General features: G+C 40.4%; 1 protein-coding gene across 1 annotated transcript; it reads right to left on the reverse strand.

Moving 5' to 3' along the window:
• Positions 1-8,347: 8,347 nt before the first annotated feature.
• LOC146551011 (uncharacterized) lies at positions 8,348-11,217 on the reverse strand. Its single transcript, XM_085259947.1, has 2 exons — positions 9,624-11,217; positions 8,348-9,398 (listed from the first exon to the last, which is right to left on the reverse strand). The coding sequence occupies exons 1-2, from the start codon at positions 11,019-11,021 to the stop codon at positions 9,315-9,317; spliced, it is 1,482 nt and encodes a 493-aa protein (XP_085116073.1). The 5' UTR covers positions 11,022-11,217; the 3' UTR covers positions 8,348-9,314.
• Positions 11,218-11,477: the final 260 nt, after the last annotated feature.

The following is an 11,477-nucleotide window of genomic DNA, read 5'->3' on the forward strand; positions in this document are numbered from 1 at the left end:
AAAAGATTCCCTCCAAGCCACCAAGTTACAGGAAGGCAGACTGGAGGCTAAAAAACAACTGTGGAGAGTACAAAGAAGTACGTATGTTTTATGGAGCATAAGCTATTTTATCTCATTACACTGCTGCCTTTCAGTAATAGTAACATTAAAACCATAAAGTTCAATTCTTAAAACTGACATTGACCAGAAGATACCGTCACATCCAGGACCTCATTTTAAACAAATCATGTAGAAGACCACTATCGAGTGGTGAATAGTGCAATCCTCACTAGCTGGTGAGTTAATAACTAACTGAGTACCTATTGTAGTATTTTCTGAGCTGAGTGGGCTGGTTCTTTTATAGCACTTTCCTACTCTGAGCACTCAAAGTGCTTTACACTACTTGGCTCATTCACCCATTCACACAAGCACTTTTTTCTTTGTAAGTGCTTTCTATCTAACATTTACACTCGTTCATACTTTGCTGAATGCACCAGAGAGCCACTCCAAAGACACTATTGTATGGGAAAAAATACTATTTAGAATACTTTTGGATACTGCAAACATGAACAAGTAGCATGACAAGAGCATGCTGGAGCAATGCTCTATCTTGAGCCCAGCGAGCCTACTTCCAGCTGAGCTCTCCCTGTGTCTTTCTTCTACCCCTCTAACACGGATGGCCCATCTAAGACAGATCTCTCCAGTGGCTTCATCTTGTCGACTTCACCTTTATTTGAAGCTTTAAATGCATCCTACCCAGATCTCCAACCTCTCCTGCCTGTTCCCAGATGGATCCTGCCAGTGCCACAACCCATCCAAGCTTCCTGTCATTCTATTGTGTAGTTTCTATTCAACCTTCAGGAGCTTCACTGGCTGGTGTCCTTGACATTACCCAGTTGTAACACAAGAGGAAAACACAAAAGAAGCACAATTGAAAAATGCAGAGGAGGTGCATAAAGAAGACTGATACCATCACCTGTAAACAGTAAATTAGGGACCCAAATCAGCTGTAGCTGGTGCTGCCAGGACACAGTCACATGACTCCGGCTCTTGATGGCTGAGGCTATGGAGAGAAGAAATATGATTGTACAGTCGTCGGGCTATAAGAACTGAAGTCACTGACAACTTATGAATATATTTATTTTACTAAAATAATATATTGATAACACCAAAAAGCTGTTCTGTTTGATTATAATAATTTTATTGGTTATATTGTAACATATAATACAAGCTATTGTTTTTATAACATTTTATTCCTGCTAGTTTATTGTTGACATAATTATTTCAGGTTATAAGGGCTGAGCTGAGACTAGACAAATATTAATATCTATTGTTGATGTGTGTGTATTTCATTCTTATTGTTTTTTTAAAAATGATTTATGTTCCGTCTGTATTATTTTGTATTCAGTATAATATCGTCTCTTTGTGCTTCTGAGTTTTTCTTTACTTCTAGTTCTTGGTTGCTCATGATGATGGGGCCTTCGTATGTCCAGTCTCTCTTTGTTTGTCCCCTGTCTGTTATGTCTCCATGCCTGTTCATCCCCAGCCCCAGTGTTCACGTCGTAGTCCTGGTCTCTGTGTTTGTTACTTCCTGTTTTACTTTGATCTCTCATCCTGTGGGCATTGTGTTCAGTTTGCTTCCTCTGTCTCTTTGGTCTGTAATTAGCCCTAGCTGTGGTCCCAGCTGTTGTCCATCCTCTTGTTAGCCTGTCTATGTATTTAAGTCCCCAGCTTCCCTCTGTTCTTTATCATGTTGTCCTCTCAAATGTAGTCCATCAGTCCCATATTTCCCCTCCTAGTTTCCTCCTGCCCTGCCCTTGGTATTTTTATATTTCTTTTTGAGTTTCTAAGTAACAGAATTAAATTTGCCTCCTTTAGTTTATCTTTTGTCTCTGAGTCCTGCATTTGGATCCTGGGATATATGATATATGTGATACAGGGAGTGCAGAATTATTAGGCAAATGAGTATTTTGTCCACATCATCGTCTTCATGCATGTTGTCTTACTCCAAGCTGTATAGGCTCGAAAGCCTACTACCAATTAAGCATATTAGGTGATGTGCATCTCTGTAATGAGAAGGGGTGTGGTCTAATGACATCAACACCCTATATCAGGTGTGCATAATTATTAGGCAACGTCCTTTCCTTTGGCAAAATGGGTCAAAAGAAGGACTTGACAGGCTCAGAAAAGTCAAAAATAGTGAGATATCTTGCAGAGGGATGCAGCAGTCTCAAAACTGCAAAGCTTCTGAAGCGTGATCATCGAACAATCAAGCGTTTCATTCAAAATAGTCAACAGGGTCGCAAGAAGCGTGTGGAAAAACCAAGGCGCAAAATAACTGCCCGTGAACTGAGAAAAGTCAAGCGTGCAGCTGCCAAGATGCCACTTGCCACCAGTTTGGCCATATTTCAGAGCTGCAACATCACTGGAGTGCCCAAAAGCACAAGGTGTGCAATACTCAGAGACATGGCCAAGGTAAGAAAGGCTGAAAGACGACCACCACTGAACAAGACACACAAGCTGAAACACCAAGACTGGGCCAAGAAATATCTCAAGACTGGTTTTTCTAAGGTTTTATGGACTGATGAAATGAGAGTGAGTCTTGATGGGCCAGATGGATGGGCCCGTGGCTGGATTGGTAAAGGGCAGAGAGCTCCAGTCCGACTCAGACGCCTGCAAGGTGGAGGTGGAGTACTGGTTTGGGCTGGTATCATCAAAGATGAGCTTGTGGGGCCTTTTCGGGTTGAGGGTGGAGTCAAGCTCAACTCCCAGTCCTACTGCCAGTTTCTGGAAGACACCTTCTTCAAGCAGTGGTACAGGAAGAAGTCTGCATCCTTTAAGAAAAACATGATTTTCATGCAGGACAATGCTCCATCACACGCGTCCAAGTACTCCACAGAGTGGCTGGCAAGAAAGGGTATAAAAGAAGAAAAACTAATGACATGGCCACCTTGTTCACCTGATCTGAACCCCATTGAGAACCTGTGGTCCATCATCAAATGTGAGATTTACAAGGAGGGAAAACAGTACACCTCTCTGAACAGTGTCTGGGAGGCTGTGGTTGCTGCTGCACGCAATGTTGATGGTGAACAGATCAAAACACTGACAGAATCCATGGATGGCAGGCTTTTGAGTGTCCTTGCAAAGAAAGGTGGCTATATTGGTCGCTGATTTGTTTTTGTTTTGTTTTTGAATGTCAGAAATGTATATTTATGAATGTGGAGATGTTATATTGGTTTCACTGGTAAAAATAAATAATTGAAATGGGTATATATTTGTTTTTTGTTAAGTTGCCTAATAATTATGCACAGTAATAGTCACCTGCACACACAGATATCCCCCTAAAATAGCTAAAACTAAAAACAAACTAAAAACTACTTCCAGAAACATTCAGCTTTGATATTAATGAGTTTTTGGGTTCATTGAGAACATGGTTGTTGTTCAATAATAAAATTATTCCTCAAAAATACAACTTGCCTAATAATTCTGCACTCCCTGTATATGTTTGTTTCAGTCTAAAGTACATCATACCACTGGCACATGTTGGCTGTCACTGTTATTCTGCACTTACTAAACATTTATCATTTATTTATGATCCGACAGTGATAACTATCCAAAATTAGTTACGGTTCCTTCCAAATGAAAAAATGCAGCTCATTTCCATTTTATAGACAGAACAAAATTACATGAGAGAAAAGATAAACAACAAGTAAATCTATTAATAACACGTTTCTTTGTTTGTCTTTAGCTTTGTTTAGTCTTGTTTTGTCTGTATTACGGAAACATTTTTACAGGTATATTTAAAAAAAAAAAATTCTTTAGTCAAACTACATTCTTATGTAGTTTTAACTGAAAACACTTTGGTGACAAAGAATTGGATTCATTGTTTCAAACTCGTTTTTGTGGAGTGGATTTAGACAAACATTGGTACAACAACCATGTTATTATGCAACAGGTTGATGGGTTTAAATCCATCGGTTCACTAGTACTTTTCTTTGTATGGCCTTTCTGGCAACTCCATCTGGTACAATATCTGTACCATAAAACATGAAGGTTTATATCCACCAAACAGGGAACATTAAACACTCAGCCACCAGGGGGTACTTTATGACAAAGAGTTATCAGTACGGAAACATTCCGTATGGAGGCCACCAGGTCAGTCAGATGACTTTAATTCACTGTGACATTAAAGTCATCTGGCTGCCAAATACATTTATAACCACTTAGAGCCAGTTTAGATTTCACAATAAACTCTGTGAGCCTCTGTGATTATTTAACACTAATTTATATTTTACACAGTCCAAGTAGCAGCTGACATAAATATGACAACATATGAAGAAATAAAGTGTGTGTGTGTGTGTGTGTGTGTGTGTGTGTGTGTGTGTGTGTGTGTGTGTGTGTGTGTATATATATATATATATATATATATATAGGAACAACATCGGAGATCTCTGTCCAGAATAGCACAGGACTCAAGCTCTCAGGCCTCTGGTAGAGGACCCAGGCTTGAAGGATAGACTGCCCACAGGGGCAAGAGGGGAAGAAAAGTATACACACACACACACACACACACATACAGTGGGGCAAAAAAGTATTTAGTCAGCCACCGATTGTGCAAGTTCCCCCACTTAAAATGATGACAGAGGTCAGTAATTTGCACCAGAGGTACACTTCAACTGTGAGAGACAGAATGTGAAAAAAAAAATCCATGAATCCACATGGTAGGATTTGTAAAGAATTTATTCGTAAATCAGGGTGGAAAATAAGTATTTGGTCACCTCAAACAAGGAAAATCTCTGGCTCTCACAGACCTGTAACGTCTTCTGTAAGAAGCTTTTCTGTCCCCCACTCGTTACCTGTATGAATGGCACCTGTTTGAACTCATCATCTGTATAAAAGACACCTGTCCACAGCCTCAAACAGTCAGACTCCAAACTCCGCCATGGCCAAGACCAAAGAGCTTTCGAAGGACACCAGGAAAAGTATTGTAGACCTGCACCAGACTGGGAAGAGTGAATCTACAATAGGCAAGCAGCTTGGTGTGAAAAAATCAACTGTGGGAGCAATCATCAGAAAATGGAAGACATACAAGACCACTGATAATCTACCTCGATCTGGGGCTCCACGCAAGATCTCATCCCGTGGGGTCAAAATGATCATGAGAACGGTGAGCAAAGATCCCAGAACCACACGGGGGGACCTGGTGAATGACCTGCAGAGAGCTGGGACCAAAGTAACAAAGGTCACCATCAGTAACACACTACAACGGCAGGGAATCAAATCCCGCAGTGCCAGACGTGTTCCGCTGCTGAAGCCAGTGCATGTCCAGGCCCGTCTGAAGTTTGCCAGAGAGCACATGGATGATACAGCAGAGGATTGGGAGAATGTCATGTGGTCAGATGAAACCAAAGTAGAACTTTTTGGTATAAACTCAACTCGTCGTGTTTGGAGGAAGAAGAATACTGAGTTGCATCCCAAGAACACCATACCTACTGTGAAGCATGGGGGTGGAAACATCATGCTATGGGGCTGTTTTTCTGCCAAGGGGACAGGACGACTGATCCGTGTTAAGGACAGAATGAATGGGGCCATGTATCGTGAGGTTTTGAGCCAAAACCTCCTTCCATCAGTGAGAACTTTGAAGATGAAACTGATGTTTTTAACGAACACCTTTTATTGCTTGTAATGCACAGACACACCAACAGAGGGCAGTAATATCTCTTCAACATACATTGTAAAATTACTATTACAACACTCCCACTTAATTTTACCATGGAGTTCACTTACTTGACTGCCATTGCTTATTTCTTTCAAAAAACAACATTATGCACCTATATCACGGTGTTACTAGAAAATAAAAATTTTCTCTTTTGTTTTGAACTCACACAAAAAATGTACTGTGTCCATCTTAGACAAAACTATTATTCTTCATTACAGTTAAATGCTCACCATCTTAACATAAGCATAGTATAGGCATGTTAAGCATATGATAACCCTTTTAAACTGAACACAGTCCAATCTTCCCTCTGAGATACTCAAACTTTTGTCTAGGCAGCGGTTTGGTTAACATATCAGCCTTCATGTTTTCTGTACAGCAGTACTTCAGCTGGATTTGTCCATTTTGCACACATTCACAAATGTAGTGGTAACGAATGTCTATGTGCTTTGTTCTTGCATGATCGACTGGATTTTTTGCGATTGCAATTGCTCCTTGATTGTCCTCCAGGATCACTGTTGCTGTGGTTTCCATTCCAAGCTCAGTTAGTAGTCGTCTTAACCAAACTCCTTCTTGTGCAGCTTGGCTCAAAGCAATATACTCAGCCTCTGCAGTTGAAAGTGCAACTGTTGCTTGTTTCTTGCTAAGCCAACTGACTGCACCTCCTGCAAATAGAAAGATGTTTCCAGTTGTAGAACGTCGATCGTCCTGATCACCTGCCCAATCAGCATCTGAATACCCAACCAAGGTTCCTGTTTCTGTTCTTTGATATTTGAGCCCTAGAGTTCCTTTCAAATATCTCAGGATTCTTTTCACAGCTGTCAGGTGTGTAGTGTTTGGGTTTGCATTGAACCTTGACACCACACTCACTGCTTGTGCAATATCTGGTCGTGTGGCCATGGCAGCATACAATAAACTTCCAACCATTGACTGATACATGCTTGGGTTTACAGGTTGACTGACATTATCACTCTTTCTTAATTTGACATTTGTGTCAGCTGGAGTTGCTACTGGATTGGCACTGTCCATTCCATACTTTTGTAGTATGTTTTCAATATACTGCCTCTGATGAAGCATAACATGGTTTTTGTCCTTGTCTTGGACCACTGAGATGCCCAGAATGTAGGATAGCTCACCCATGTCCTTCATTTTGTAGTGTTTCTTCAGAGTGTCCTTTAAGGTCTTCATGCTCTCTGCTGATTCTGTAATCAAAGTCAGATCATCAACATACACAGCCAATATTTCCAACTCCTGACCTGTTCTAAAAAACACACACTGATCTGAAGTACTCTGTGTAAAACCAATACTTTTCATGAACTCTGTAAAAGCTTTGCTCAAGCAACGTGGAGACTGCTTCAGTCCATATATTGACTTGTTTAGTTTGCACACTAGATGTTCCTGCCCAGGTTTGATGTAACCCTCTGGCTGCTCCATGTAGATTTCCTCTTCCAGGTGTCCATTCAAGAATGCAGTCACAACATCCATTTGATGCACATTTAGATTGTTTTGCACAGCAAATGACAACAATGTACGAATTGAACCAAATCGTACAACTGGAGAGAATGTTTCATCATAGTCTGCACCATAAATCTGTGAATAGCCTTTGGCAACAAGTCTGCACTTGTATCTTTCCACTTGTCCATCACTGTGATGCTTAACTTTAAAGACCCATTTTGATCCAACTGCTTTGCGATCCTTTGGTAGATCCACTAAATCCCATGTGCCATTTTCTAGCAGTGACTCATATTCCAAATCAGCTGCTTCTTTCCACTCCTTTGCATTTGGACTTGACATAGCCTCTTCTAGTGTATTTGGTTCTGTGACACAACAGATGTTTGCATAATGATCAACTGTAGCTGCATCAGCAAACTCCTCAAATCCATATCTCTTTGGAGGTCTTCTGATCCGCTGAGCTCCTTTTGCAGCCTCACTGGTGACAGTCTCCTCAGTACTTGTTTGTCTTTCACCCGTGTGTAGTGTCACCTCATTCCCCAAACCAAGATCTTTTTCACTTTGTTTGCATTTAAACTCTGTTTCATTGAAGACCACATCTCGTCGAATCAGTATTTTTCCTTTTTCCTCATCCCACAGTCGGTAGCCTTTTGCATTGGTTGCATATCCCAGGAAACGGACTTTCACTGCCTTTTTGTCCAGCTTCTTTCTCTCTGTGTCTGGAACATGAGCATAAGCAACACAACCAAATACTTTCATATGGCTAATGTCTGGTTTTTTTTCATACCATCTCTGATAGGGTGTTTCGTTCTTTAAAGCAGATGTTGGGAGCCTATTCTGTGTGTAAGCTGCAGTAGCAACAGCTTCTGCCCAGAATGTGTTTGGCAACTTTGCATGTGATAGCATGCTTCTAGCTGATTCCACTAGAGTTCTGTTTTTTCTTTCTGCAACACCATTTTGCTGTGGTGTGTGTGGTACAGTAATTTCATGGTGGATGCCTTGAGCTTTCAAATATTCTTGAAACTCTTTAGATGTGTATTCCCCACCATTGTCAGTTCTGAGCAGTGTTGCCACAGTTACTTTGAAAAAGTAATATATTACGGACTACTGATTACTCCTTCCAAAAGTAACTTAGTTACTTTACTGATTACTTTATTTTAAAGTAACTAAGTTAGATTACTAGTTACTTTATTAGTTACTTTCAGAAGCTGCCAATAACACTCCCCACTGCCTCAACATAAAAACATCAACCGATTTTGCCAATACTCACTTTATTGGAAGTGTATTTTAACAGTAATGTCAACAATATATCTCCTGACATTTGAAGTTGAACTTAAAACTTTTTTCCTGACAGAAATACTTGTTTGTATGAAAATAAAGACAGTCTTGTTACTTCACTTAACATAAATACTTTTTATAAAAAAACAAACAAACAAACAAACAAAGAGTCTTTCTTGACTTCCCTTAAGATACTTTTTATACCATCCACATGTAAGCACTATTGTCCGCTTTTGTAACTTTGGACTAATCTTATGAAGAAAAAAAAAAAGAGACTGCAGGTCCAACTTAAATTGCCTTACTTCCTTGCAGGTAATTGTTTTAAGTTAATCAACTTGAAAACTTTAATAAGTTTATTAAGTGACTTTGATAAACTTAATTCAATTACTTGTAAATAGTTATTTAAATTGGATTCCCCATTCTCTGTTTTTTCAGTATATGTTGTCATCGCATGTTATGGGGGAAACAGTAGAGTGGAGCGAGTAAACCAGTGGTTGTACCTCATTAACAGAAGCTTCTCAAACCTTTTGTCAGAAAGTCGATTTCTTTTAGGCGTGAGCACCAAACCTCCCAGACTAAAAAGTCGCTCCACAGGAGCACTTGATGGGGTTGGAGTGTTATACTTTAAAAAAATTGTCTTTATGCTTGAAAATTTATGCAGAATCTGAAGGTCGTAGCCTGACATCAGGTAGTCCATGACTTCTTTTTCTGCAGAATAGGTCTCCTCCTCTGGCTCTGCCTCAAAAGTGAAAAAGTCCATCTCACCTTGGCTGCTAGATGTAGTAGCACTGGGCACACTGGCAGGGTTTTTTGCCAGAGGAGCAGTGGTGCAACACTCTGCTGTCAGAAGCTGTTTTACTCACTCCCTCCTTCCTGCATCTCTCAGCCATCAGAGTTTGAATTTTGGACAACTGGCAGCTGCAAGAAGGGCATCTTTGTCATCCAGCACACCAGCGAAACGAGTCTGAATAGCCTAAAAAACATAATTGATATTTTTATGCCTACAATTTATTATGTTATTGAATTATTTGCAAACCATGCCTAATATGAGATCAGTATTATGGATTTATTTTGTTTTAGGTTACTTGTAAACATTTTAATTGTTTTAATCTTATTTTTCAATGATAATTAATATTCTGTTCCATGTTTGTGAATTGTATGAAGCAAAAAATCTGACTAATTTCAAGATAGAGCGTACCTGTACAATGGCATCTGGAAGGCCTGCAGTCATCCTGGAGAGGTCATCTTTCACAGCCTGGGTCTTCTGCATCAGAACTTCAAGTGTTGGTAGTAAAGTTCCATATGGACAGTCGCCTTGTAAAATGTCCAGTGCTGCAGTCAGAGGTTTCATGGCCATGCAGTACTCATGCAGGAACTGGTATTCTTGATCTTTGAAGCACTTCAGTCCTAGCTTTGTGCACAGAGTATTCAGCTCACCCATGGGGATTTCTGCAATTCTCTTTACAGCATCAAAAAAGGAATTCCACCTTGTGGATGTTGGTATTAGGAGCTTTCTTTTGCTGATTTCTTCCACTGTTTCTGATGCAAGTGTAGATCTACTCGATTTGGTCCAAAGAGCTGTGCATTTTGCTGTGCTGCTCCTATACACAGCCCTGCTCTCTGCATTGGTTGTTAAATGTTTCTCCACATCACGTGTGCAAATTATGTTGATGGTGTGCGAAGCACACCTGCGGTGCGGGGGAAGAGACAGCTGACCATCACTTTCATTCTCAGCCGAGAGGATTTCTGACAGATCAGAAAAAGTGACATCATCGTCTTTGGGGCTGGACTCTTCCTCCTCCGTCTCATCATCGGACTCCGTGACAGGATGATAAACTTGAAACGCCTTAACAAAGTTGGATCCATTATCAGTAACTGTTGCAACTACTTTGTTGAGTAATCCATAAGAGGAGTGGATGTTTTCGATTTCTGTACCAATGACATCATACGTGTGTCTACCACGAATTCGCCTACATGCTAATGCAACCTTGTGACGCTCTAATGTGGTTCTACTGATCCAGTGGAGCGTTACTCCCATATAGCTTCTGTTGTTAGCAGTCCAAATATCCGCGGTAGTTGAAACAAAGTCAATCTCATTCAGTGTGGCCTTCAAATTTCTCTCCATTTCTGTAAACTCCTTCTCCAAGTAAGAAGTAAAAGTCGTTCGGTGAGGCAGCTCGGCATTAACAGAAGTAGGGATCTTTTTTATTATGGCACGAAACGAGGGCGAGTCAACAGTGTTTATAGGTAGCATTTCTTCTACAATATACTGCGCGACCAACTTCTTCAATTCTTCATCACTTACTGGTTTTGCACCAAAGTCCAACTTTTGTTGTTTGGGGGGTGTAGGACCTTCTGCGGAAGTCACGGCTCTCTGCTTCGGACCACTTGGTGGGACTCTCTCTGTGAGTTTGACTGTGCTGTGCTGCGACTCCAAATGTTTCTTTAAGTTTGACGTAGTGTTTTTGAAGGTAGATAACACTTTTTCGCCAACACAGAGTGTACAACGAACCTTAATATTTAAATCTTTAGTTGACAGAAACTCAAAATAGTGACCATATTTCCAGCTAAAGAACGAACATCTCTCTCCCTCCATTGTTGTTTACACTTTTTTACGTCGCTGGCTGCTTGTGAGCGGGAAACGTGACCTGTCGCTTATGTGACGTTTCACGACACGTATGCGTTTGTCATCCGCTGAGACGAAAAGAAGAAGCCAAATCTTTTTGCTTAAAAAAATAGTAACGCACAGTGGTTTGGACAAGTAACTTTAATCTGACTACTGTTATGGAAATAGTAACGCGTTAGATTAGTCGTTACTGAAAAAGTGGTCATATTCGGAGTAACGCGTTACTAAGCAACGCGTTACCGGCATCACTGGTTCTGAGTCTTATTACTCCCTGTCCACATTCATTTGAGAAGATTCTTTCAAACTCTTTGAACTTGCTCAGGACTTCCGTTTTTTCTCTTATGAAATACACTTTACAATATCTGGAGTAGTCATCAATGAAAGTCACAAAGTACTTTTTTCCTCCAAGTGACTCAGTTTGAAAAG

The sequence above is a fragment of the Mchenga conophoros genome, linkage group LG20 (genome assembly GCF_057382185.1).
Source record: "Mchenga conophoros isolate Kocher_MC1m ecotype Shallow Benthic linkage group LG20, M_conophoros_male_GT1.1, whole genome shotgun sequence".
NCBI classification, from domain to species: Eukaryota; Metazoa; Chordata; class Actinopteri; order Cichliformes; family Cichlidae; genus Mchenga; species Mchenga conophoros.

Excerpts from the sequence above, each read along its gene's own strand:
- LOC146551011 (XM_085259947.1), bottom strand. The coding sequence starts at position 11,021 with ATGGAGGGAGAGAGATGTTCGTTCTTTAGCTGGAAATATGGTCACTAT. Across the intron at positions 9,399-9,623 it reads TTCCAGATGCCATTGTACAG|GCTATTCAGACTCGTTTCGC; the intron begins GTACGCTCTATC and ends TATGTTTTTTAG.